Below are 24,784 nucleotides of genomic sequence, written 5' to 3' on the forward strand. Positions count from 1 at the left end.
CTATATTTAAGCAGTTTACATATAGAAGCACATTCTTATTATATGACATACAGTAAATAGATAGCAAATGTTAGGCCTACATATAGTTATTTAAATGAAACAATTGCGTAATTCAACCACAATAAACAGACGAAGGGATATGATTATGTATTGTCGAAAACACTAAACAAAATAAACAACTGCAATCAAATTAAGCTTTATCCCTGGGTACTACTGTTTCAGACAATGACAAATGATTTTAAACATTGATCTGTTCCTGTCTCTTATTATTATATAATAGGTAACACCACAAAAAAATCAGTAAACAATCCAAAAGAAGTTTTGCATGCCATTACATTAGCCACATCTTGCCAATTACGGAAAGGAACACAATAATGGTGATTATGTACAAAACAATGAAGGTCACATCTATAATTTTTGCAGCTCTGGTCCACAGCGATGATTTCTTTCCAATGGCAAGCATACACATCGGCTCCTCGTTTCCACTGGTTTCTAAAAAGTTATTACGGAAAAAAGACAACAATAAAATTTACATAGTCATGATTTAAATGATCTGTGGGAGGCTCTAAAGGGGTAGTGACTGGGAAGCGTAATATCATTGGTATCATCTTCCGTTGAGGAAGCGCGTTTCCGACTGATCGGTTGGAGTTGTCCACTGATCTTCCGACTGCTGTGTGGTGCTGCTCTTACAACAGCATTTTGTTATTTGAGTTGGTTTTCTTTGTGTATGTTTTGTTTCTTTGTTTCTTTCTTTGATTTCAGTATTTGGAAGTTGAGAGACGTTGGCTGGGGGTATAAATTCACAGATTGCTGTGCTGGAGATCTTACCGTGTGTCACGAGTGTGGTGTATTGAGCGTGGGGTGATGAATTAGCGACCCCAGCTGACCATCGCTCCCTCCTTACTGATAGGATTGGTGTTTTCTATGATTGTAAGTCATTTGATAAGCCATGTAAAAATTGTCCTCGCATTAGATTGTGGGATTTATATATAATAAACTTTTCTATTTCTCTAATTTGGTCCGTTTATGTCACACCACTTCTGACCATGAACCTGTTTGCTTAAATTGTGAGTTCCCGGTGTTTGCCGGGTGGCGTAGTCGAGTAGTTTCGTTACATATAACCCTTCTTGAGTATTCTTTGACCGCACCCCGCCACACTCAGATGAGATGTTAAACCGAGGTCCTGACTCTCTGTGGTCATTTAAAATCAAGCAATATGGCTGGATGCTGCACATTGGTGGTGGTTGAGGAAATCCCCCCTTCCATGTAAAGCGCAATAACATTTTCATTACTCAAATAATATAAATACTGTATTATTTAGGTGGAGTGGTCTTCACTATATATACTGCTATTCCATACGATTTATAATGCACAGCAGTGTTTTTTTGGTTTTACTATATCACATGCACGTTTTATTGCTGTAATTATTTTACCAGATATATAAAAAACACACTTTATGTTTGAAATTGCATAAAATGATGACAGAAAAAGTCTGTTTTTTTTAGATTAAATGGAAATTAAATCATTTTACCTTGGGTGTTTTGTTCGATGACTTCAATAAAACAATTTCAACATGGCTCCTTTTTATTCTGACTAATGGCACTGGGAAGGACCCTGTTTCACTTAACTTTGGGACACTGTTCATTTTTTCCTGGTGACATGACTGCAAGAGCGGGTTGTCATATTTAAAAGCTGGTTTTAATTAAGAATTCGGCAAACCGACATGATCTGATTACATTTTTTAAATAATGGTTGAAATACACATGAGATACACTTTAATTGTTCTGTATATCAGTGCACAAATTTAATCAATTATTAAATTCAACTGGTAAGTAGATTGTGTTCCCTGCCAGTTTAGCAACGTGTGTTTATACATAAATTACAATAAGCATTTGCTTTTTTAAAAGTTCTATCGCCATTCATGGATTTTATTGTGTTGGCTCGTGCGGTTTTGGTAAAACGGCTTCATGAAATGTCACGTGATTTCCGGTAAGGGAACATACAAGGCTTGTTCGACTTGATGCGGTGCTGCAAGATCCGACAGGCGGATGACATCATAATACCGCGAGAGCGTTTCGAAGGGAAATATTTTTGGTTACGTGCACTGGAAGGATTTTGCGATAGAGACAGCCCTTAAAATGTCCGACTCTCTGATCAGTGACTATTGAACAATAGAGTTTGATTGAAACGCACCCAAATTCTTCAACGTGTGGGAAATTTAGTATGTTGCTTGTCTTGCATATACCCAACATATCACTAGGCATGGTGGCATCTAGTGGATTCTCGTGAAAAAGAGTCTCAATTAATGAATATCTCACCATTCTTATAACAACAATTAATTTAAAATTATTACTATGGAGATAACACGCAACTCGACATGATAAATTTGTACTCTACCTATATCGTAAACCATTGAAATGTGTTAAGAAATGTAAAAGCTCATTAAGCGCTCCCATTCACATGAATGGGTCTAGTGGGCTTTTGCTCTCAGTAATAATGCGGCGCCGTTGACGCATCGCAGCAGCGGATTAGTTTGGCCAATCTGCGTATAGGTATTTGCTATGTCTATGATCCTGAAGATCCTGATTAGCTTGTTCAGGTGTGTTTGATAATGGTTGGAGCTAAAATCTGCAGGGAAGCGGCACTCTAGGACCAACGTGGCATGTCCCTGCACTAAGGTGAAAAAATCCCAAAGGAAGGGATTTCTTTAAGAAGGTTGGAACGACGGACGTCTTAACTGTCAGCCTTACATATGCGTTTATTCTACTCCGGCAATAGAAAATCGTTTGCCGTAATTATTGACTGTAGAAGATGACAAATGTAATGACACAGCTAATAAAACATTTGAATGGGTTAAGGTTTCCTTTGTGAAATAAAAATGACAATGCATTTTTTTCATGAAATATTGCAGCGTTTATTGTAAATAGTTTATCAATGTGGGTCATTTTCTCTTTAAAATTTGTGTGCCCTCATAATCTTCAATTAAAATCCCAAAATGCACTTATGACTATCCATCTAAAGTGACCCATGTTAGACGACTTGGGCAGAGCATCCCTTAACTCCTCCCCTTCAACTGTCAGTCTGCTAACACTTCCATTTCAAAATGCAACGGCTGTTTTTATACATCCAATCAAATTGCAGTGAAAGATGAAAGCCACGCCTACTATTATGCGTTAAAATACGGAAGTGAAAATCACAACTTCAGGTTCGCGGGGACTTTAAGGAACAGTTCTTTCAGAATTTACTTACCCTTGACTTGTTCCAAATCTGTAAAAAAGGTTTTGTTCTAATGAACACAGAAAGATATTTGGAAGAATGCTTATAACCAAGTTCCTGGACCCCATTGACTACCAAAGTAGGAAAAATGACATGATATTGTTTTTGTCCTGTTGAACACAAAAGAAAATCTTTGAAAGATTGTAAGCAAACAATTTTGGGTTACTTTTGACTTTCATTGTCATTTTTTGTACTATGTTGTCAATGGTGACCAAAAACTTTTTGGTTACAAGCATTCTTCCAAATATCTTTCTCTGTGAAACTGTGAAAGTAGGGGGAACTGTCTTGTTATTCTTGTAACCTGTTTTTCATTAGGGGTTCCCTAAACTTCCTACAAGCTACTGTGATATTTACTGAGAATGGTGATCGATTTCATATCTGTTGCCAATATACAAATCGATTGTCTGACCTCGGTACACCTGGAATATTTGTACGTTGAGAAAAGTAGTTGTGACAATTTGGTATTTTATGTGACGTAATAAACAAAGTAGTAACGGTTTAACTGAAAATCATACACACATGTCCAAAATTATAACACAACATGTAGTTTCATGATGACGGTATAAGCTTAGCCTTCTACCAGGTGTTAATTCAGAAAACACTTGTATTTGGGGACAAACAGCCTATATCTGGCCGTTTTGGTTGGAGGATAGGTTGCTCTAGATCAGTGGTCACCAACACTGCTCCTGGAGATCGACCGTCCTGCAGACTGTAGGTCCAACCCTGCTTTAGCACACCTGTCTGTAATTATCAAGCAAACCCGAACACCTTGATTAGATAGTTCAGGTGTGTTTGACATAGAGGTGAAATTTTCAGGATGGTCGATCTCAAGGAGCAGGGTTGGTGACTACTGCTCTAGATAAATGCCAACCAGTTTTAAAATATGGGTAGCATTCTCTTATTTCTTCATAAGTTAAGATTCATTCTGTACGTAATAATGAAAAAGGCCAAAGGTTATTGGCGACATCACCAGCTACAGCTTGATAGTAAACACTGCAAAGCATCTTTAGTTTGACCTTGTTAATGTAAACTGCTATTAAAATTAACATAAATTGAAAGATTGAATCGAACAGGTCTGCGTTTCAGATGTAAAGATGTGGTTTTACCACTTTCTTCGTAATAATTATACACAGATAAGGAAAGATACTTACCATCTGGACCAGATACAGCAGCCCTGGTGTTCTCTGGTGTAACTGATTTGGCCTTTTTTCCTTTAGCTATCAGAACATTCACAAAGATGGTCTCAAGAATGCTGATGCCAATCAGTGTGAAAACCACACCACAGTAAACCCCTGTAAAAACAGCAGTCTATGATTGCGACTATAAACTAATTCAATTTCTATAATGCCTTACAGAAGCAGAACTCAAACGTTACTTGAGTGTAATGTTTATTATAAAATAAAACTGATCTCTTGCCTAAATGTCTGACATTGTTTAGTTTGTATAGTAACATAACACCTTTAAAATCTTTAAAAAAACATCTCGAAAATAATTTCTGCAAATTCTAGGCACAGCAAATGTGGAACGATTCATTTAAGAGTCAGTCAAGAAGTAAGGTAAGAATAATGACCTATTTTTACAACATAATAGTGTTTTTACACCTTCTATGTACATAAAATTGTTGTTGGACACTCCATAAACCAAAGTAGGACCATAAAAATCATATGCTACTTATTCTTTAAATGTAAGTAAAATTCTTTTTGGTTTCAACTGAGTTTTTGAAGAATAAAATGTCAAAACTTGGTTGAAATAATGTTACATTGTCATTCAGTGTAACACAATTGTTACGTCTTTAGATGTATGTTTGTATTGTTGCGCTCTGTTTCTCTTTTTCCCAATACTACTCTCGCTCTTGCTCACAGAAGGCTCCGCTCTAGTTGGACGTTTATAGCGTGGCTCTAGATTGGCAGCTGGGGATCCGGCATCTTTTCAAATTTGACGGGTGCTGCAGAATCTCAATTATTGTGTGTGTGTAGAGCTATGCTGTGGGGTGAAACAAATTTGTGTATGTTGTAGTTTGATGGTTCCTATTCAGGTGTGATGTCTAATGCTGTTATTTTTCTACCTTCCCCGTTGAGCATTATAATTTAATGTTTTGATGTTTGTCCCCACAGTAAAAGTTTGATTGTTCTTCTATCTTACTCCAATATTGATCAGAAGTGGTAGGGAATTGAGGTGCCTTCTTTTTGTTTTTGTAAACTTCCTTTATTATTGTTTTTTTCTCCGAGTGAGGAAGTTTAGGGCAGTAGTTATTAATAGAGGTTATTTAGTAAAGTTGTGTTGCCGAAGCCTCCTCAGTGCAAGTAGCACAGCCCACAACTCTAGGCAATTGATATGACACCACTGGCGGGGGCCCATCCAACGCCCCACTAATGTGTGCCCGTTACACACTGCACCCCACCCTTGCAGGGAGGCGTCCGTCGTCACCACGACACGGCTTGTCACCTGCCCAAGAGTCCAGAGAAAGGTCGTGGAAGGCCAGGGGGTTAGGGTGTGTCGGCAGAGAGGCGTAATCACCATGCTCCTGCTGCTGGTGTGCCACGCTCTCCTCGGAACTCAACTCTGTAGCCAGTGTTGGAGCGGTCTCATGTGAATCAACCCGAGGGGTATTACCCCCGCCGAGGACGCCATGTGTCCCAGGGGCCTCTGAAATTGTTTCAGGGGGACCGCTGGCTGCCTGAAGTTTTCCAGGCAGTTCAACACTGACTGGGCGCATACTGTGGATAGTCGCGCTGTCATGATGACAGAGTTGAGTTCCATACCGAGAAAGAGGATGCTCTGCATCAGGGAGAGCTTGCAGGACGAGCACTGCTTCACCATTCTCATGGGGGATGTTTCGTCGGCTGGCGGAGCTAGCCACATCTCGCGGGGGTCCCCGGAAGAAAGGTTGGCGCCGCCGACTTGCCTGCCTGGCGAAACAGCTGCACACACTGTCGGGTTGAGAGTGATGTCTCGCCAAGACGTGAGGTCGGGTTGCCAAACACAGTTCAGTGGAGTGTGAGAGCGGCTGCAAGGGACACCCAGGGTCAACGGAAACTCTCTATGCGAGTATGTGGGCGCCAGGCCCTGAAAAGACGTTTGGCAGGAACTGTCCCATACCGACCGATCAGAGTCGTGGCTGTGATGGTTGGACCCGATGTTGTTCTCCATGGGGTCTTCCCGTGCGGAATGCTCGACCTCCTCTTCCAGGGTGCAGCCTGAGCTGGGGGCACAGGAACCCGAGCCTATGTCGAAGGGGGCCTGGGCTGCTGGGAAGCAGACATCACAGGAGATCTCGGAGGCCTCTGGGCGGGCGAGTCACAGCGAGGTGGAATATGGCTAATAGCCCCTGTCTGCTTCTTCACCGTCGAGAACTGTTGAGCAATGTCCTCGACGTTGTCACCAAACAGCCCACCCTGCGAGACTGGTGCGTCGAGAAAGCGGACTTTCTCTGCGTCACCCATCTGCGCAAGGTTTAGCCAGAGGTGTCTCTCCAGGACCACTAGTGTGGACATTGTCAGACCCAGGCCCCAGGCTGTCAAGTTAGTTGACCGCAGGTCGAGGTCAGGTTCGGCACGAAGATCCTGCATGATACCCGGTTGGGCCTTACAGTCGTGGAGCTCTCTTAACGCCTTGGCCTGCTGGACTTGCAGGATGGCCATGGCGTGAAGAGAGGAGGCATCCTGGCCCGCAGCAGCATAAGCCTTCGACACCAGTGATGCCGAAGTCTTACACGCTTTGGACGGTAGGCGTGCGCGATTCCTCCAGGTGGCAGCCGTCTGCGGGCAAAGATGCACCGTGACCGTACGTTCGACCTAAGTTATATTGACATAGCATTTAGCTGCCCCACCATCAAGGGAAGTAAGGGAGCTAGAACTGGTCTGACTGGAGCGAGACGTAAGCGAGCACTCCAAGTCCTACACAGCTCTTCATGCACCTCTGGGATGAATGGCACCAGGGTTGTTGCGGTTTGGCACAGCTCTCCGACCCCAGGAACCACATATACAGACGCGAGCATTAGGGAAGAGGCAGTGGTGTACACTGCAAACCAATGCTTGTGGCTGCCCGGGTTAGCATGGTTGACATCTCAACATTTGCTTCCTCCTGAGCTCGAACCCCCTTGAGGGGGAGCTCAAAGTCTTCAGCGTCGGATGACAACTAATCTCCCTCCGATGCTGCGAGCGACATCTCATCATCGTCACGCATCGTTTTCCGAATACGTGGCTGAGGATCCTGGATCCGGATCCTGGTTGGCGGGTTTACGCTTGCAGAGGTCGCCATATCAACAACACTGCTAGCACTGGTGGACATCAGGGCCTAAGCCACCGATGTCACAGCCCGGGTAGCAAATGAAGTGGTGGCTGGTTCCCGCAGTGCGGGCAAGATGTGTCTACGAAAGCTGCCTCAGCGTGCTGGACGCCCAGACACTTGATGCAGCTATCGTGTCCATCCCCCTCCGTGATGAGGGTGCCACAGCCAGGAGAACAGCGGGACATGCCGCGCTGGAGAAATGCTCAGTCCTTGAAAGGACTTTTTGGGGAAAATCGCTGAATACCTCTGGAACCGGTGAGACGCCCAGGGGGCGTTGGCCTCATTGGCCTCTTCGATAGTAGTCAGAGTTGATAGGTTCTCAAGGGCGAACCCCATATGACGGCTCGACACAACATCGAGAGACCGACAGAAAGGGAACCATGGGTTTAGTTAGCTGCCCCGTTTTGTTTATTATTTTGGGACTAGCTCATCTTCCGAAGAGATGCTTCTTTAAGGAGAGTTAGGGAAATAAAAGAATTTAAGGAGTACTACTTGTTTTGTGCATTTTCTTTGTTTCTCCTCTAACACCAGACCAGGGGCGTAACACAATGTTTATGCACAAAATCAAAAAACAAGCCTATTCTGGCTTGTACATATAAAAATATGTAGAAGAATAGATGAGCAATTTTATTTATATGTATATGTCCTAAATAGATTTTTGTTGTAAATATGGCTGACAAGATTGTTACACTGAATTACATTTTAGTGGATGTCTTCTGTAAATAATGGAAAAATTTATGGTTTTTTTGCTTAGAAAAACAAGAATGCTATAAGTTAAATTGGCTTAACAATGGCTACATTTTTTTGTCAGCAGCAACAATTTTAAGCAGTATTGTACTATTCTTTTACCCATTTTCCTCTTTGACCCTGATACTTTACTATATGAATATACTTTGCATTTCTGTTTGTTTGGTTAAGCCTATATGTTTTCTGTACTTCTACATTAATACAATGTGAACTATATGAGAATAAAGGATACAATTCCCTCATTATGTTATTTGTTTTTTGTTGTGAACAGTCATGACTTACCAATTAATGGAATTTCACTGGATGTTGCGGTCAGTCTGTCATTAAGAACTTGCAGCACCACAGAAATGGACAAGAGTAAAGTCACTTTAAAGCTCAACTTATCTCCTTGAGATGCATTTATGAAGAAGGAGGCCACATCCAGCACCAGGAAACAAAAGACTGGAAAAATTAAGTTGATGACATACACTAAAGGTTTCCTCTCGATGGTAATCTGCAATTTAAACCAAATCAATCATTATTTTAAAAGTGACCTGTATCTGATATCTGATATAATTATTTGAATATTGGCAAATAATACAATATAACCACACACAACTTTTATATGAAGGAAATATTTTTCTTTCAAAGGTGGAGTATGAGATTTCTGGGAAACACTATTGAAAACTTAAATCAACCTAAACCAACAATTGTGTAAATGTTGGCTACGCGTCTTGTACAAAGTCCTGACATAGATCAGATCAATACAAGTTTACACAAGAACACTCTTAAATCATCTGTTTGAAAAGGAATATTCTAGCAAGTGTTACAACTAACCCTCTGTCTGTTACAATATTTAAAGCTTGTTATTTACGTTGGAGAGTGCCACTGGTGTTTGTCTTCTCCTTTACTCATCAAGGCTTCGATTTGCGATCGCTTATAAAGCCATGACATACAACATTCTATGTAGACTTAGAAGTGTAGCTGGATGTCATGTCATCTTTAGATTTCTTCGAGTGTGAGTGCCAGACTGTCAGTTTTGACAGTTTTATCTTCTCAATGGGAATTTTGTTAAAACGTAAGGCTGAATTAGTTCATTGACGTCCTTAAGGCAAAGTCCTTTTTAATAAAAGGGAAAAAAACATACATTTTGATTTCACTGGGGCTTTAAGAAACTTTAGCTGCATTTGGTGTAACCGCCTACTTCTATGATTGCTGCTGCCGAAAGATGTGCTGCTGGAATACCGCTTCTCAGAACGCTTTTTAAGCATTGTGAATATATTTACCAAACTATTATTATTATATAAATATCCTGCAGAAACTTTGAGAGACGTAAGTTCCGTTGCTTTACTCCTTTTGGTAATCACTTCCGAGAGTCGCTCATCATTTGCAAAAAGTTGAGCAATTGTCCCTTCGCAAGCAGTTTGATTGACAGGTGAACTTACAAATCATAACGCAGATATTATGTACCCAAGTGACTGAATGACCGCAATTTTGTACGACAAACAAACCATTCCCGCAGCTGCTGTTGTAGTAAAGCTTTGATGATTAATATGAAAAATTACTAATTGTAATATTAAACAGAGAGATATATACCAATCTTTAATGGACGTTCACGTTATAACAATAAATGATAAATAGGTTATAACTTATTGAAATAATCCTAAATGAAGGAGAATAGGGGAGTTTACATCACAACTGTTACAAAATTGCTCCGAGATTTAAAGGGTTGAGGATCTAAATGCAGCTTTAATAACCCTAGAAACAGTCAGCAAACAGGCAAAGACGAGGTCACAGGCAATGGTTGGGCAGGCAGTAGTGATTTACAAGCAATATACAATTCAAGGCCAAACACAAGTAATCAAATAGCCGCTAATGCTCAGAAATGGAATGTTACACAAAAACAAGACCTCCGAGTGAGTGAATGAAATGATTGGGTTTAAATAAGCAGAGGTGCAACAGATAACAAGACACAGGTGAATGCAATACTGACTACGGAGTAAAAGGCTTATGGGAAATGTAGTGCACAGAAAGTCTGGATATAGTGGAGAGTGCTCTCTGGTGGAGCACAAGGACACTGCGGCTGACAGACCAACAACTATCCAAATACAGATCATTAATACGATTTACAGACAGGAGCGTTCGGAAAGTGATATTTCAAGGCGGAATAAAATACTTAATCATATATTGCTTACATATTACATGTATGAGCAAGCTGGAAAGATATGCTCTGCATACATGTGATGTGATGAGAGCACCTTGCCTTCAGAGAGCAGCATTTTCAGTGACATTTTAAAGGAAAGACCTATTCAGCAATTAAGTCATAAAGCAACAGTTGTACTCTGTTTATTGTATTTAACACAAATAAAGATTAAGACACTGATGGACTGTTTTCTTTCTGTACTGAACTAATATTTAAAAGTTTACTTTCACAAAGAAGGATCACTGCTGGACAAACTGCCGAATTTACTTTCTCTCTAAAATTGTCTTTACTACACATTTCGGAGTAAAAATAAATACAAAATGCACAATATTTAGGTTAGCTACGTATACACCCATTTGTGTGACAGTAACGTTAGCAGATTACTGCATAGTGCGAGTTTAGAATTAACATAACAATATTATCTGCTGGTGTGGACGCAAATATAGGTATAATTATTTTTACAGTTATCTCAAATCCTGAATGTATCCCTCACATGCATATTGCAGGCCTTCTTGTCTGAAATCAGCATGCCTTTTTTCCAGACATTCTTCACAATTTTCCCCAGGAGTGCACACATTAACAATGGGAGCGCATGGAGAATTGGGAGTCGACTCCTCATTACGAGCCTTCTTAAGCACAAGCCTTGCCCCTAGTTGATGTCATCCGTTAAAGGTTCTATGTGTAAGTTTCAGAGGCCACAATTGGCGATGTAAGAAATTGCAACCTACAGCTCCTCTACCCCCCTCTCCCTCCCATTAGAGAAGCTACGGTTGCCGTCACAGGACAAAAGGGTTCCGTAAATGATAGCGGCCATTATCGGTGGTGTTGATAATTGCAATCTACGTCTCACAGGCGAACATCAGACCGAAGTTACGGACACAGGACAGAGATGTCGTCGTCTGAGACAGCTGAGAGTAACCTTTGCAAGTCAAGTGACAAGGTTTATTTACAAAGAAAAATAAATTAATTAAATTGACTTACTTCATTATTTACTCTAATCGTTATAGTGAATATTATTGTTACTTGTTAACATTGTGTCAGTGATTTTGTAGAGAATGTTCGTGAGTGTAAGGAAGGAAGGAGGCGGGGTCGGCGTAGACTGAGAGACAGAGTCACTTTATTGTAGACTCTAACATAAACGTAGCGCCACTGCGCACTTTCTATCATCAAAACAACAAAGGGTTCTGGTCAGCGTTTCTCGGATTCCACTTCCGGGTTTCAGAGATCCCGTTCGTTCCCGTCTTTTTCAGTCCGTATCTCTCTCTCCCTCTCTCCTCTGAGTCTGCCAGCCTTTAAGCAGTCTCCTCGTCAATCACTGAAACAAGACGCAGGTGAACTTAGTCTGCAATCGACCCATTTGTTTACCGTTTTTCCCGTACCTCTCCCAGGTCCGGTGCAGACGTCACTAAACCACGCCCCCATTGCCACATACCCCCACCGCCCGACTCAGGCCGAGGCCCCATCCGGCCTGCAGCCTCCCCACTCCTCCTGGAGAGGAAGTCGGCCACGACCATCTGGGAACCCGGTCTGTGAAACTTAAAGGGTTGTAATGCCAGATACCACCGGGTGATCCACGCGTTTGTATCTTTCATGTGGTGGAGCCACTGGAGGGGAGCGTGGTCCGAATGGAGCGTGAATTCGCGCCCCAGGAGATAATAGCGGACGGTGAGGATGGCCCAGCTGATCGCCAAGCACTCTTTCTCGATGGTGCTGTACTTCGTCTCTCTCCTCGAGAGCTTTCGACTGAGGTACAGCACCGGCCGTTCCACACCCCACGTCTCCTGGGACAAAACCGCCCCCACGCCCCGATCCGACGCGTCCGTCTGCAACGAAAAAGGAAGAGAAAAATCAGGGGAGTGCAATAACGGTCCTCCACAGAGAGCAGCCTTCACTTTGGTAAAAGCCTGCTGGCATGGCTCCGTCCACTGGACGGTATCCGGTGCCTCCTTTCTAGTAAGGTCAGTCAGCGGGCTGGTGAGCTCCGAATAATTAGGTACAAACCTTCTATAATATCCCGCCAGCCCCAGGAACTGCCTCACCTCCTATTTGGTCTTGGGTCTCGGTGCGGTTGCAACTGCTGCAGTCTTATTAATTTGGGGACGCACCTGACCATGACCCAAGTGGAAGCCCAGATACCTTACCTCCACCCGTCCAATTGCACACTTCTTTGGGTTAGCCGTCAGCCCGGCCCCTCTCAGCGATCTCAGGACCGCCCTCAGATGTTGCATATGCCGCTCCCAGTCGTTGCTGTAGATAACGATATCGTCGAGATATGCCGCCGCATACCCCGCATGTGGTCGCAGCAGGCGGTCCATGAGGCGCTGGAAGGTGGCCGGAGCTCCGAATAAGCCAAATGGAAGTGTTACAAACTGGTGTAATCCAAACGGCGTGGTGAAGGCGGTTTTCTCTTTGGATAGGGGAGATAAGGGGATCTGCCAGTATCCTTTAGTTAAATCCAGTGTCGAAAAAAAACGAGCCGAGCCGAGTCGATCCAGCAACTCGTCAATCCGTGGCATCGCCACTAGAGGATAGTTCACCACGTCCCCGTGTACACACCGTACCTTAACCATACGGCTCTTATCCTTTGCCACGGACCGAATCAGGCGTTGGTGGATGGAGGTTTGGTCACAACCCGAATCCACCAAGGCCTGATATGTAATCCCCTTAATACTCACAGGTATTTGATACAGGCCGGCCGGATCGAGGGCAACCTGTGGGTCGTAGGGGACCCGGATCACCGTCCCGACCTCCATCACTGGACAGCGGTCGATCGTGTGACCCGGCTCCCCGCACCGCCAACAGCTCGGCCCAGACGTTTCCGCCGCCCTAGCGGCAGGAAATGGGCCGAAGGATTGACGAGGAGAGGCTTGTGGTGGAGGAGAGGCCGCAGGCTGGTTGTAACGGCCGGGTCCCCGGAAGAACTGTCGTCCATTTCCCCCTGCATCTGTGGTCCTTGGAGCGGGCTTGGGGCCGAAGGACGCCGGAGACCTGGGAAGGGGTAAAGGTCGTGGAGAGAGAGGGGGAGATACAATAGGTGGGAGAGAGAGAGATGTTCGGGGTACGCCGACCCCAGGGCACGCCACCATCTGGTCCTCAGCCAGCTGGATGGCCTCCGTCAGCCGCGCCACGAACTGTTCCAGTGTCAACCGGTCAATGATCTTCTTGACGTTGCCTCCGTCGGCCATCAGCCACTTGCAGCAGGCGTCTCGGAGCTGCTGGGCCAGGGCGAAGGGTTGGCCAGCTTCCCCCAGGTACAGGGACCGGAATCGCTGCCGCTGTTGCTCGGGGCTCAGGCCGACCCGCTGGAGAATGGCTTTCTTGAGGTCTGCGTAGATCAGGAGATTCGGGACTGGCAACTGCTGGGCGGCCAGCTGTGCCTCCCCCGTCAGCAGGGGGATCAGGCGGGCTGACCAGACATCCCTCGGCCATGCCGAAATCTCCGCGGACCTCTCGAAAAGTTCCAAAAACGCCTCCGGGTCATCCTGAGGCCCCATTTTGTGCAGCGACAGACTTGCTGCTGGTGAGCTGCCCGATAGTCCACTGTTGGTGACTTCCTGGTCCAGCCAGCCCCGGAACGTTTCGCGGTCTTCTTGCTGGGCCTAGAAAAGGGCTTGGAAACGCCGTTCCAGGTCTTCATGAAGGCCCAGCAGCGCTTGATGGTGCTCTCTGTGAAGACCGGCGAGGGACTGGATCACCTCTGCAAATGGCGAACCTGGCAGGGACATGGCGGCGGCACTGGTCCTTCCTTCCCGGGTTTCGGCACCAGTGTAGAGAATGTTCGTGAGTGTAAGGAAGGAAGGAGGCGGGGTCGGCGTAGACTGAGAGACAGAGTCACTTTATTGTAGACTCTAACATAAACGTAGCGCCACTGCGCACTTTCTATCATCAAAACAACAACGGGTTCTGGTCAGCGTTTCTCGGATTCCACTTCCGGGTTTCAGAGATCCCGTTCGTTCCCGTCTCTTTCAGTCCGTATCTCTCTCTCCCTCTCTCCTCTGAGTCTTCCAGCCTTTAAGCAGTCTCCTCGCCAATCACTGAAACAAGACGCAGGTGAACTTAGTCTGCAATCGACCCATTTGTTTACCGTTTTTCCCGTGTCTCTCCCAGGTCCGGTGCAGACGTCACTAAACCACGCCCCCATTGCCACAGATTTATTCGCTTATTTTGCATAGCATTTTTTCGCCAGTAACTTGGTTCGTAATTTGCAGCCTATTGAAACGGCTTGCTAATGTTAAAGCCGTGTAATCTAACCGCGAAAGTCTTAGCAGACGTTTTTCTCATCATCACAGAGTCAATCAGAGGATTAAACACAGGTCGTAAGAGGGAGAGGAAGAGGGCGGAGAGGTAGGGGTGTTGGAGAGGTAGGGGTGTTGGAGATGCAGGCAGGGCGAGGAGAGGAAGAGGAGCTAACGTTACCCGGGAGGATCGCACAAGAGAGCAGTATTGTATCAAAGCAGCTGTACCCAAAAAACAAAATAAAACCCATGTTAGCCAAACATAGATTAAATAAAGATATAACCTTAAAAAGTAGTAGTATAACATACACTGGAAAGCTTTCTGCAACATCCCGCAAGACCCGAGCAAAAAGTCTCATGATTCATAGCCAGAACATGTTGCATGATGGGATACGCTTAGCCTTAATACCGCTCCGAAGCGTTATTCAAGATAGTGTAGGTTTAGTGTGCGTTAAGCATTTTTAAGACATTGGACACACTTGCGCTCTTCCTTCCTGTTGTGTGCACGCGCTCTCAAGTGGCCAAGACCACAAGTGGGGGTATTTCAATGAAGCCTAAAAATCATTCTTTCTTGTCTAAAACTGTACCCAGATAGCACAGGTACATGTAAGATGTCTACTAAAGATCTGGAGATCTGGAAAACATCTGCTGTGTGAAAAGTCGGGCAGCCGGAGATCCTGAAAAGGGACTGCAGGAGTCTGATCGATACAGTACACAACGCATCGGCCACGACGAGGATCATAGTATCAGGGCTGTCGTCAGAGCGGAACTTCTGTGTGACAACCTCTCATAGACGCTTCGCATCATTTCACTAGGAAGTACAAACTTTAACAATAGTCTGTGTTCCTCTCATTCCTGTGTCTGTCCCCCGAATAATTAAACAAAATAATAAGTTAAGTAAAAGTCAGAGAAAAAACCTTGTCGTGATTAAACCTGAAGACAATGTAACTAATGAGCAAAACCAACTCATAAAGTCCGGGCTACTTAATATTAGATCACTAAATTCAAAGCCAGTTATTGCAAATGAAGTGATCACAGAGAACAGTTTTGATATACTCTGCCTTACCTAAACCTAGCTTCAACCAAATTATTATTATGGCCTAATTAGGGTAAGACTTTCTTTCCGTAACTCAGAGAACAGAGCATACCTTTTAATCATTTGAAGTGATAATAATTGTTCTAAACAAAAGTAAAAAACCATTGGTCTCTCTTACATTGGTTACTGTGTATAGACTCCCTGGGCCTTACACTAATTTTCTGGAAGAGTTTGCGGACTTCTTATCAGACGTTAACGTTGATAAAGTACTGATTGTCAGAGATTTTAATATCCACGTAGATAGAGCTAACGATGCATTAGCATTGCTGTGTAAAGAGCTACCTCTCTTTTGGAGTAACACAAAACATCAATAGACCCACTCATTGATTTAATCATACACTTGATTAGACTTGATTATATCTCACGGAGCCGGTCTAACAAATATAGATATTATACTTCAAAGCGACGATGTCACCGATCACCATCTTATAACAAGTACACTGCACACTGCAGAAATCAGCTGTATAATTTGTTATCGACAGGGTAGAACAATTACCTCAACTACTAAAGATAGTTTCTTAAAGAACTTACCAGATCTGACTAACCTTACCAATAAACACAGAATCGGTCGATGACATGACCAGCAACATGGCCTCTCTTTTCTCTTACACATAAGAAGCTGTCGCACATATGAAGTCATAAAAAGATTAATGACAAAATCATAGCACCATGCTACAATAGCGCCACTCGCGCCCTAAAAAGGAAATGGAAACAAACCATATTAGAGGTCTTTAAAATTGCATTGAAAGAGAGTGCAAACTGTTTACAAAAAGGCACTAAAAGCAGCAAAAACTGAGCACCTCTGAAACCTCATAGAAACGTACAAAAACAATCCAAGGTTTTTATTTAGTACAGTTGCCAAACTACAAACAAACAGACTTCACCTGACCTGGCTATTCTGCCGCACCTTGGTAGCAATGAATTGCTACCAAGCTCTTACCCTTATGAGCTCAATCTGTGCGTGAAGAGAAATACTTGTATTAAAAGCAGTCTCACAACATATTTACATAAGATGTTAAGGCTGGACAGAGCATTTTCAACACTTGCCTGCACTATGCATTTAACATTAAATGAGAAAATTACAAAGAGCAATAGCAAAAAACTTATGTGAGTCTATTAAAGAGAAATAGAGCTAATTAGTAACTGATCTCTACATATATATCTGTCATTTGCACTTACAGAATATGCACAGTATTCTTACTTAATTTTAATATAATTTACTGATTATTGATCTGTCATCTATATTCCTCAAGTATTGTTGTTAACACTGCTGAATAACTTTAATCAACTTTTAAAATAATTAATACACATGTGCTTTATTTTGAAAACATTAATAAAAAAAAACTTGAGAAAGATTATTACTAATATTTTTAATGATACTTTGGAATTGCAGCACAAGATTGACATATTTGGTAAAGATTTTGTCATATAATCTATAATTACTGTGAAAGTGAAAAGTGACAGCTTAGAAAGTTGTATTGTGTAGTGGAGTAGGCGGGGCGAGACCGTGGTTCGAGTCCGGTGAGTAATTGTGAATTAGCGCCGGCTGTGCGCACACCGGGCTCGAATCACGTAGGAGATAGGGAGCATATAAAAGGAACGAGCGACGGGACCGTCGAAGAGAGAAGACCGGGCCCGGACACATGTTAAGTTTATATTTATGTTCTTGTGTTTGTATTTATGTTTTGTTCGCCGGCGGTCGTCCGTGAGGGGCCGCCGGCTGTTATTATTTGTATTAAATCTGTTTAAATGTTTGCCGGTTCCCGCCTCCTTCCTTCCCTACTTGAATCGTATTACATATTGCACTAAAAATGTGTACATTTCTATAATAACAACTAAAAGTCGGTATTGAAACAGGGAATTGAGCAGGAATCGAAAACTGCAGCAGCAGAATCTTTCGATTCCCAAACCAGGAATTGGAATCTGGATCGACTGCCGATGTAACGATTGGGGGCGGTCAATTGTCAACTTTATTGAGTCGCTAGAATAGGCCTGAACGGTCACTGTTGCTCGTGTCGCCGGCTCTCCATTGAAATCAATGGAATCGCTTTGTCGCTGGGTCTCGCTGGCGCTCTGAACGGTGCATACAACCTCTTATATGTAAAAAGCTTAAAGGAGCAACGTCGAGATTTTAGCAACATTTAGTGGTGAGGCTTCAAAATGCAACCAATGGCTCACTCTAAACCTCCCCCCTCCCTTTCAAAGCACTACAGTGGCAGACACTGGACCAGCTGTTGTCATGTTTCCTCTTCTTTGCCGAAGGAGATGATGTATTTAGGAATGTAATGGTGGATGTGGATAAAAAAAGCTTCATTATGTAAGATCTCTTTACACCTTTTCTGTCAATGGATCCATCAAAATATTACATACTGCACCTTAACTTGAGATCTGATTGCTTGTGTTCTGATCCCTTAAGGATGGCAACCCTACACTGGACAGGGATCCTTGGATCAGCCAACAACTAACTCACTTAATAATAATACAGCTATAAATTCTATATATAAGAACATTATTATGAGCATCATAATGGATCATGAAGTGTCCTCTGGACTGTACCTGAAATGACACATTTTCTCTGTTTTCATATTCATTTGATAGGATTGAACTGATAAATTGCCACTCTCCCGGGATCTTCAAAGACTGAATGTTTGACGGTTTACTTGGATTATCAGATTTAATGCCATACACTTTTAACTCTTCTTCTGTGGATAAACAAATGATTAACAGACATTTCAGTTTTTATATTTTATACTCCATATACCATTAAGTTATAAATTAACCTGTTATAACTATATACATATGTGAACATCTGACAATATTTCTCACAAATTAAAATAAAACTATCAGTTCTTTTTGCATTTATTTGCAGAAAACCAGTTCAGATTCCCTCTTAAACAATACAATAGTGATATTTCTACATGTAACTAAGAAAAGTTCAAAAGTAATCATTTCAAATGTGATTGCTTAGATTTTTATGACAGTTTATGTGTCTTGTAACGCTATCAGTCTTCTGCATTGCTGTTGGATGACTTTATCCAACACATTTTGTTGCAGAACAGAAACTGGACTGGAATGACCACAATGTAAAAATGCTCATTTTAAATGAAAATTCTGAATTGTTTCTTAGTTTTTCCTGCAGCTATGTCTGTAAGTGTGTGTGTGTGTGTGTTTGCACTGATTTAAAGCTAAAATACACTACAAGACCTTCGCTCAGATTTTCAGTCTAGACGTGTTGCAGAAAGTCTGTGCCAGTCTGATCAGTTAGTGTGTTTCTATCTGAAACTTCTGAAGTCTGCGGAAGTTTAGGATGTCTAGTTTGAAAAAAAAATCTGTTCAGAATATCTTGTAGTGTATTCGAGACATTAATGATTTCTAGATTTCAGACTTACCTGAATACATTAAGGATTTAAAGGTTAGCGTGCAGACTTGTGTGTCGAAGGGAAACTTGTACAGCTCCATGCTACAGGCAGTGGTCAGAGTTAATATCTCTATCTTTCGTGTTTGACCCCAACTACCTATGTTGACATATGGAGACTCTTTTGATGCAAACTCTGTCTTGATGCTAAAAGAACATAAAATATAGAGATGACATTTACAGACTAGTGAGAGGTTCTTTAAGTATAATTAAAAACAGGTGTCGTCATTCTTAGTGAATAACAAGAGAAATTATTACAAGAAAATTAAAATTAGACCCAGAAGAGCACAACACACAATGAAATTTAAAAAGCAAACCAGAGTTTAAGAAACATCGTAATTGACCACATGCAAAGAGCAATCTAACAAACATCCGCAATGAGATAAACCACTTCCGGTGAACCAACACTCATTGGTGTGTGTGGGTATCTTCATTTATCTGAAGCAGCTTTAACAGCATCAACACTGTAATACAATCATGCCATAATGTTAATTGAGAAGTTTCAACTTAAAACCAGATGAAAGGATGTTACATTTCAGCGGCACGACGGGACCAAAGATGAGCACTGCTGCGTCTCTCAGTGTTTTTTTATTAGCGTGTGTTCCCTGGGATTGAACCCTCAACCTTGTTTTGATAGCACAATGCTCTACAAAATGAGCTACACAGGAACACAAAATTCCAGGAAAACAGGAAGTTCTGTGCATATTGTCAATTAAACTACAACATCATGATCTGGTCTGTGTTTGTCATGGACTTTTATGTTATATCCTGTCTTGTGCCTGGTTTTGTAATTCTGTCAAGAGAAACGTTTATCATAAATGATTTACAGCATCCATTGACAACCTTTGATCTCTTTTCCTGCGTTCCTTTGAAGCCAGGGCGTTAGCATTAGCAGTTACACTTTTTTGGCTAAAGGTTGGAGGCTTTCCATCTAATGGCTATGCTTCTGTGTAGTTTTTCATGTTGATTAGTATTTCCTGGTGTCTCCTTGTTATCTTGTTAATACATGTGTATGTATCCCTTGGGTTACTATTTTCTGCTGTCAGTCCATGGTGTTTCATGTTCTCTGTATGATGTTAGTTTGTTGTTATTTTGTCACTTTATTTCATTTTTTTAATCCGTTGACTGCGTTTGGATCCCGTGTCTGGGTGTTTATGGGTTGGTAACGAAGGATTGAACACAATGGAAATAAGCAACCTGGCTTCATAAGAAATGCGTACCTCTTTACACTTTGCAGCGCCACAAAATACGTACCATCAGGTACATATTGCAAAACCACAATTTCAAACAACAGTAACGTTAACAACACCATATTATATTATATTGGGGGTGTAATGATTTGAATTTAATGAGATGTCATATTTTGTGTACATTTATTATTTCGTACAGATAATTTAGACACATTGGAGCACGAAACCTGACCCCGCCCCTAAATCTAACAGTTTGCATAATTTACAATATAAAACACGACACTTAACTGGCATTTACAGCTAAATTAGCTATTTTATTAAAAAAATCAAATTAATCCAAGCGCTCAGAGGCCAAAGAACATACCCAAAAGTGACCCCTTCTCCGTCTGCCATAAAACTCTGACCCGGACCGAATGAGCGCAGTGAGAGAATTTAAAAAATGCCTGCGGAACGTCAGCTTCCGTGTGTTGTGCACCTCTGGGTGACTGTTATTTTTTCTACAAATGACAGTTAGTAGAAATGCCAAAAAAAGTCACATTAAAAATATGTTTTTACCTTTCGAGAATGACAATGTCCGGAGCCCAAACCAAATCTTTCAGAATTGTAAATTCGTAAATGTCACAATAGTTTGAGGTGTTCCAATGTATCACCCTGTTACTCCAAAACTACAAAAGCATTTAAATGTTGAGATAATTAGCAATAAAACTTACAGTATGGGCGTAAATCTCATTTAACAGTAGGGGGGGACAATAAACTTATAATTTCTCAAGAGCAATTTTTGAAGGGGACATAAATTACACAGTCAAAATTGTACTAACTACGACACAAAGCGACAATATGCGTTAAGGAAACAAATTTAAATACACACTACCCATGATACTACATGTTAACTGACATGATTCAGCCTCACCATGTCAGGTTTTCTTGGTCCCTCCCTCCCTCCCTCCCTCCCTCCCTCTCTCCCTCCCTCCCTCTCTCCCTCTCTCTCTCTCTCTCTCTCTCTCTCTCCCTCCCTCCCTCCATCCCTCCCTCCCTCCCTCCCTCCCTCCCTCCCTCCATCCCTCCCTCTCTCCCTCTCTCTCTCTCTCTCTTTCTCTCTCTCTCTCTCTCTCTCTCTCTCGGGTCTTGTCATCATTCCTGCCCTCTTGTTTTCTTGTTAATGCTCGTTATCATGCCCCACACCTGCCCTCTCCTGGTTTAGTTACCTTTAAGATGCCCTTGTGTTTTCTGTCTTGTGTTGGTACATTGTTTGTGTCATTGTGGTGAGTTCCTGTGTCATGTCAGTGAGTTTAGTTTATTGTAGTTAAATGTCTAGTGTTATGGTCTAGTCTAGTCTCGTGTGTGTTTGTTTTATAAATAGATTTTATTTATAAATAGATTTTTATTATGACACAGACTCTTACAAAAGGCTAAACAAAAACCACAAGGGGGAAAACAAGACAGTATAAACTATAAACGACAAGAAGGACACGGACTAACTAGACTAGGAAAACAAAGACTAAGTACAACCACTAAACTACACTTACATGACACAAGGTTAACAGGATCTTGATAAGACAAGGCACAATAAGGTAAAGGTAAAAAGTACAGGGTACAGCGTACAATTTTGCCTTTTGTGAAGTGTCTGTGTTAATAAATATCTGTTGTCGGAGCCGATGGTCGAGCGGTTCGTGCTCCGACATAAGGCGCTGGTGCGTCCCGGGCGACCCGAGTTCGAATCTCCTTTCCCCGACCCCACCCCCTCTCTCTCATCTCATTCACTTCCTGTCCTCTCCAATATCACTGTCTGTCCAATAAAAAGGCAAAAACCGCAAAAAAATATTTAAATATCTGTTAATCACTGCTGCTGCCTTGCAATTGGGTTCTTTTCCTAAAAATTCATGACAAATGTGTTGTGCGTGCAGGTGCGATGAACAGAGAGAGCAGGCATTGGAACAAACCTCTGTGAGGCAGGGGAGGGGAAACTCAACTGTTTCTAAACTTAAAACTTCTAAACTTAGAAAAAATTCTAATTCAAATTACGTAATTTGTAAATGTAAACATGAATATATTTATCACAATAGACAGTGCAAATTTTATTGTTTGGGGGGAAACCCTCGGATGGAGGGGGATGTGTCCCCTCCGTCCCCCTACGGGATTTACGCCCATGACTTAGAGTAGTCATGAAAGTTTGCCCATGAATAAGCATGTACTAACATGGGTTATTATTTTACATTAATTATTATTTAATTCCACATGAACTAATGATGAGTGGAGGAATGGACTAATATTATTCCACTCTCTATAATCATGGTAAAAATCTTTCCATTTTGGCACTTATCCATGTAAGTGAGGACAACCACTAATCCAGAAGCACCAAAGCGACAGATGCAATATCAGAAGTAATGAAAGTGTGATAAAATTCGTCACAAGTACTCTGGCAGTCTTTATTCAAGGGTCCACTTGATAAGTTGTGTTAAGTACTTAACTAACAAACAAACATGTATTAGCATGTATGTAGTTAACCTGGACAAGACCTTTATAAGTTCTTCATTAGTCCATTTCTCCGCTCTTCATTAGTTGATGTGGAAGTAAGTATTAATTGAGATGTTAGAACATGTTTATTCAAGAAATCTTTTTGTGTTACAGGAAATCTGTGTGTGTGTGTGGATTAATAGGAGTTCAAAAACACTTACAGTCTCAACTTGTACTTGTGTTGTAATGCTCTGGGCATTTTCATTCTGTGAATTAAAGCAATTTTTAGTGATGAAACATTTTGACATCTCATATTATTACCGTTATCATCTAAATGAGAAGGTAAATCATCAAACTTTTACCACATTTGTGATGGCGGTCACATAGAGGTTTATATCAACCCAGGTAGAATCTGAATATTCAACAACGGGCTGCATGTTCTTCGTCAGATTGTTGTTATTGGACAGGTCAAGTTCTTTTAAAAGTGCAACATAAGCTCTAGCTCGGTCTGTAGAGTTGCATGCGTTATTAGCAGACACCCAACCTGCAGAAATTACACTTTACATTATAAAAGACAGATCAATATGTCCTTAAACCAACACTAAGGAAATAAATCAACAAAACCTTTCTGTCTGGTAATAAAACTTACCTGGTACCGCTTTCGGGCATAACACAGAAGTTAATCACAACACATGATGAACTCCTCTTAACCAACCTAGAGCTTGATTTCACCTTGTTTCCCTGCGACTTTGCTTCTTTATCTGTTGCCATATCTACTAATATACCGACCTCCAAGTGTGCTCATATGGTAACTTGTTACTTTATAGGTTTCTGTCCAGTATTTATAGCCCTGTTTGCGTCTCGATGGTTTGTCAGTCAATGAAGTTGTAACAACCGTCTTGATCTGTGCCGTGGATGTCGTGATGTGATGATTGATTCCTGTTCCGTTCATCTCAGTTGGCTGCAGTTACCGTGTGTTCACTCACTTTGTGGATTTTACTGATAGTTCTTAGCTGCACATGTATTTGCCCTTTCCTTGCCTGCATGTCTGCCCCATTGTGACAACTCCACATAATAATAAAATAATCTAACTTGTGATTTTTATGTTTGTTTCTAGTAATGCCAGAAAATTCTTAAATGAAGATACATTTGCTTAAGAAGCAAAGTGACTTCAGATGTTAAGTCTAGTTTTCATACAATAACGAAATGATCAGAATGTATTGTCCACACCATGGTGCTTTGAGATGAGTGACACTAGGTTTCAGATTAGAAACCTTTTTTTAAATATCGTGCATTAGTTGTAAGAAAGCGTTTGGTTTAATAAATAATGTCAGGTTTCAATGTTACAATAACCTTGCTATCATTGTCTTTAAGATAGACTGAAAAAAGTGAGACTTTGGGATCAAGTGATTGGTGTCTGTAATCATTGCGTGGTTATTTAAATAATTACTCAGGAGTGTGTTATTATGTGAATAATATGTGATCCTAAATTGTAAGATTTAAACAGTGGTACCATTGGCGTAAATCTCAGTTAACAGTAGGGGGAACTTCATATACAATTTCTCAAGAGCAATCTTTGAAGGGGACACAAATAATACAGTCAAAATTGTACTAAGTTCGACACAAACCGACAATATGCATTAGGTTCATAGGTTTATCATGCAGACTTGCAGTCATATAATAACTGAACTGTCACATACTGTAATACAAGTCAACAAAAAGCTTTTTTCCAGTTTTCTATTTTTTGTCTCTGTTGTGAAGACAGTAAACAAATATAAAAACACACTTCCCATGATACAGCATGTTAACAATGAGTCACTTTTTATCCTGATTTATACTGCAACATCGTCCGACAAGATGACAGATGCTTGTTGTACTTGTTGATGAATTGCCAGTAAA

The 24,784-nt window shown here is 41.7% G+C and overlaps 1 protein-coding gene across 1 annotated transcript; it reads right to left on the reverse strand.

The window, feature by feature from the left end:
* Positions 1 to 328: 328 nt before the first annotated feature.
* On the reverse strand, positions 329 to 23,307 carry LOC130428746 (5-hydroxytryptamine receptor 3A-like). The gene is made up of 8 exons (XM_056756965.1): positions 23,248 to 23,307; positions 23,107 to 23,151; positions 20,987 to 21,096; positions 19,216 to 19,388; positions 18,383 to 18,528; positions 8,596 to 8,806; positions 4,428 to 4,568; positions 329 to 492 (listed from the first exon to the last, which is right to left on the reverse strand). The coding sequence occupies exons 4-8, from the start codon at positions 19,283 to 19,285 to the stop codon at positions 332 to 334; spliced, it is 729 nt and encodes a 242-aa protein (XP_056612943.1). The 5' UTR covers positions 19,286 to 19,388; positions 20,987 to 21,096; positions 23,107 to 23,151; positions 23,248 to 23,307; the 3' UTR covers positions 329 to 331.
* Between the last annotated feature and the right edge of the window lie 1,477 nt (positions 23,308 to 24,784).

Source organism: Triplophysa dalaica, chromosome 1 (assembly GCF_015846415.1).
Source record: "Triplophysa dalaica isolate WHDGS20190420 chromosome 1, ASM1584641v1, whole genome shotgun sequence".
Taxonomy (NCBI): Eukaryota; Metazoa; Chordata; class Actinopteri; order Cypriniformes; family Nemacheilidae; genus Triplophysa; species Triplophysa dalaica.

Excerpts from the sequence above, each read along its gene's own strand:
- LOC130428746 (XM_056756965.1), bottom strand. The coding sequence starts at position 19,285 with ATGGAGCTGTACAAGTTTCCCTTCGACACACAAGTCTGCACGCTAACC. Across the intron at positions 4,569-8,595 it reads CAGTGAAATTCCATTAATTG|GGGTTTACTGTGGTGTGGTT; the intron begins GTAAGTCATGAC and ends CTGTTTTTACAG. Across the intron at positions 493-4,427 it reads TGCTGTATCTGGTCCAGATG|AAACCAGTGGAAACGAGGAG; the intron begins GTAAGTATCTTT and ends ATAACTTTTTAG.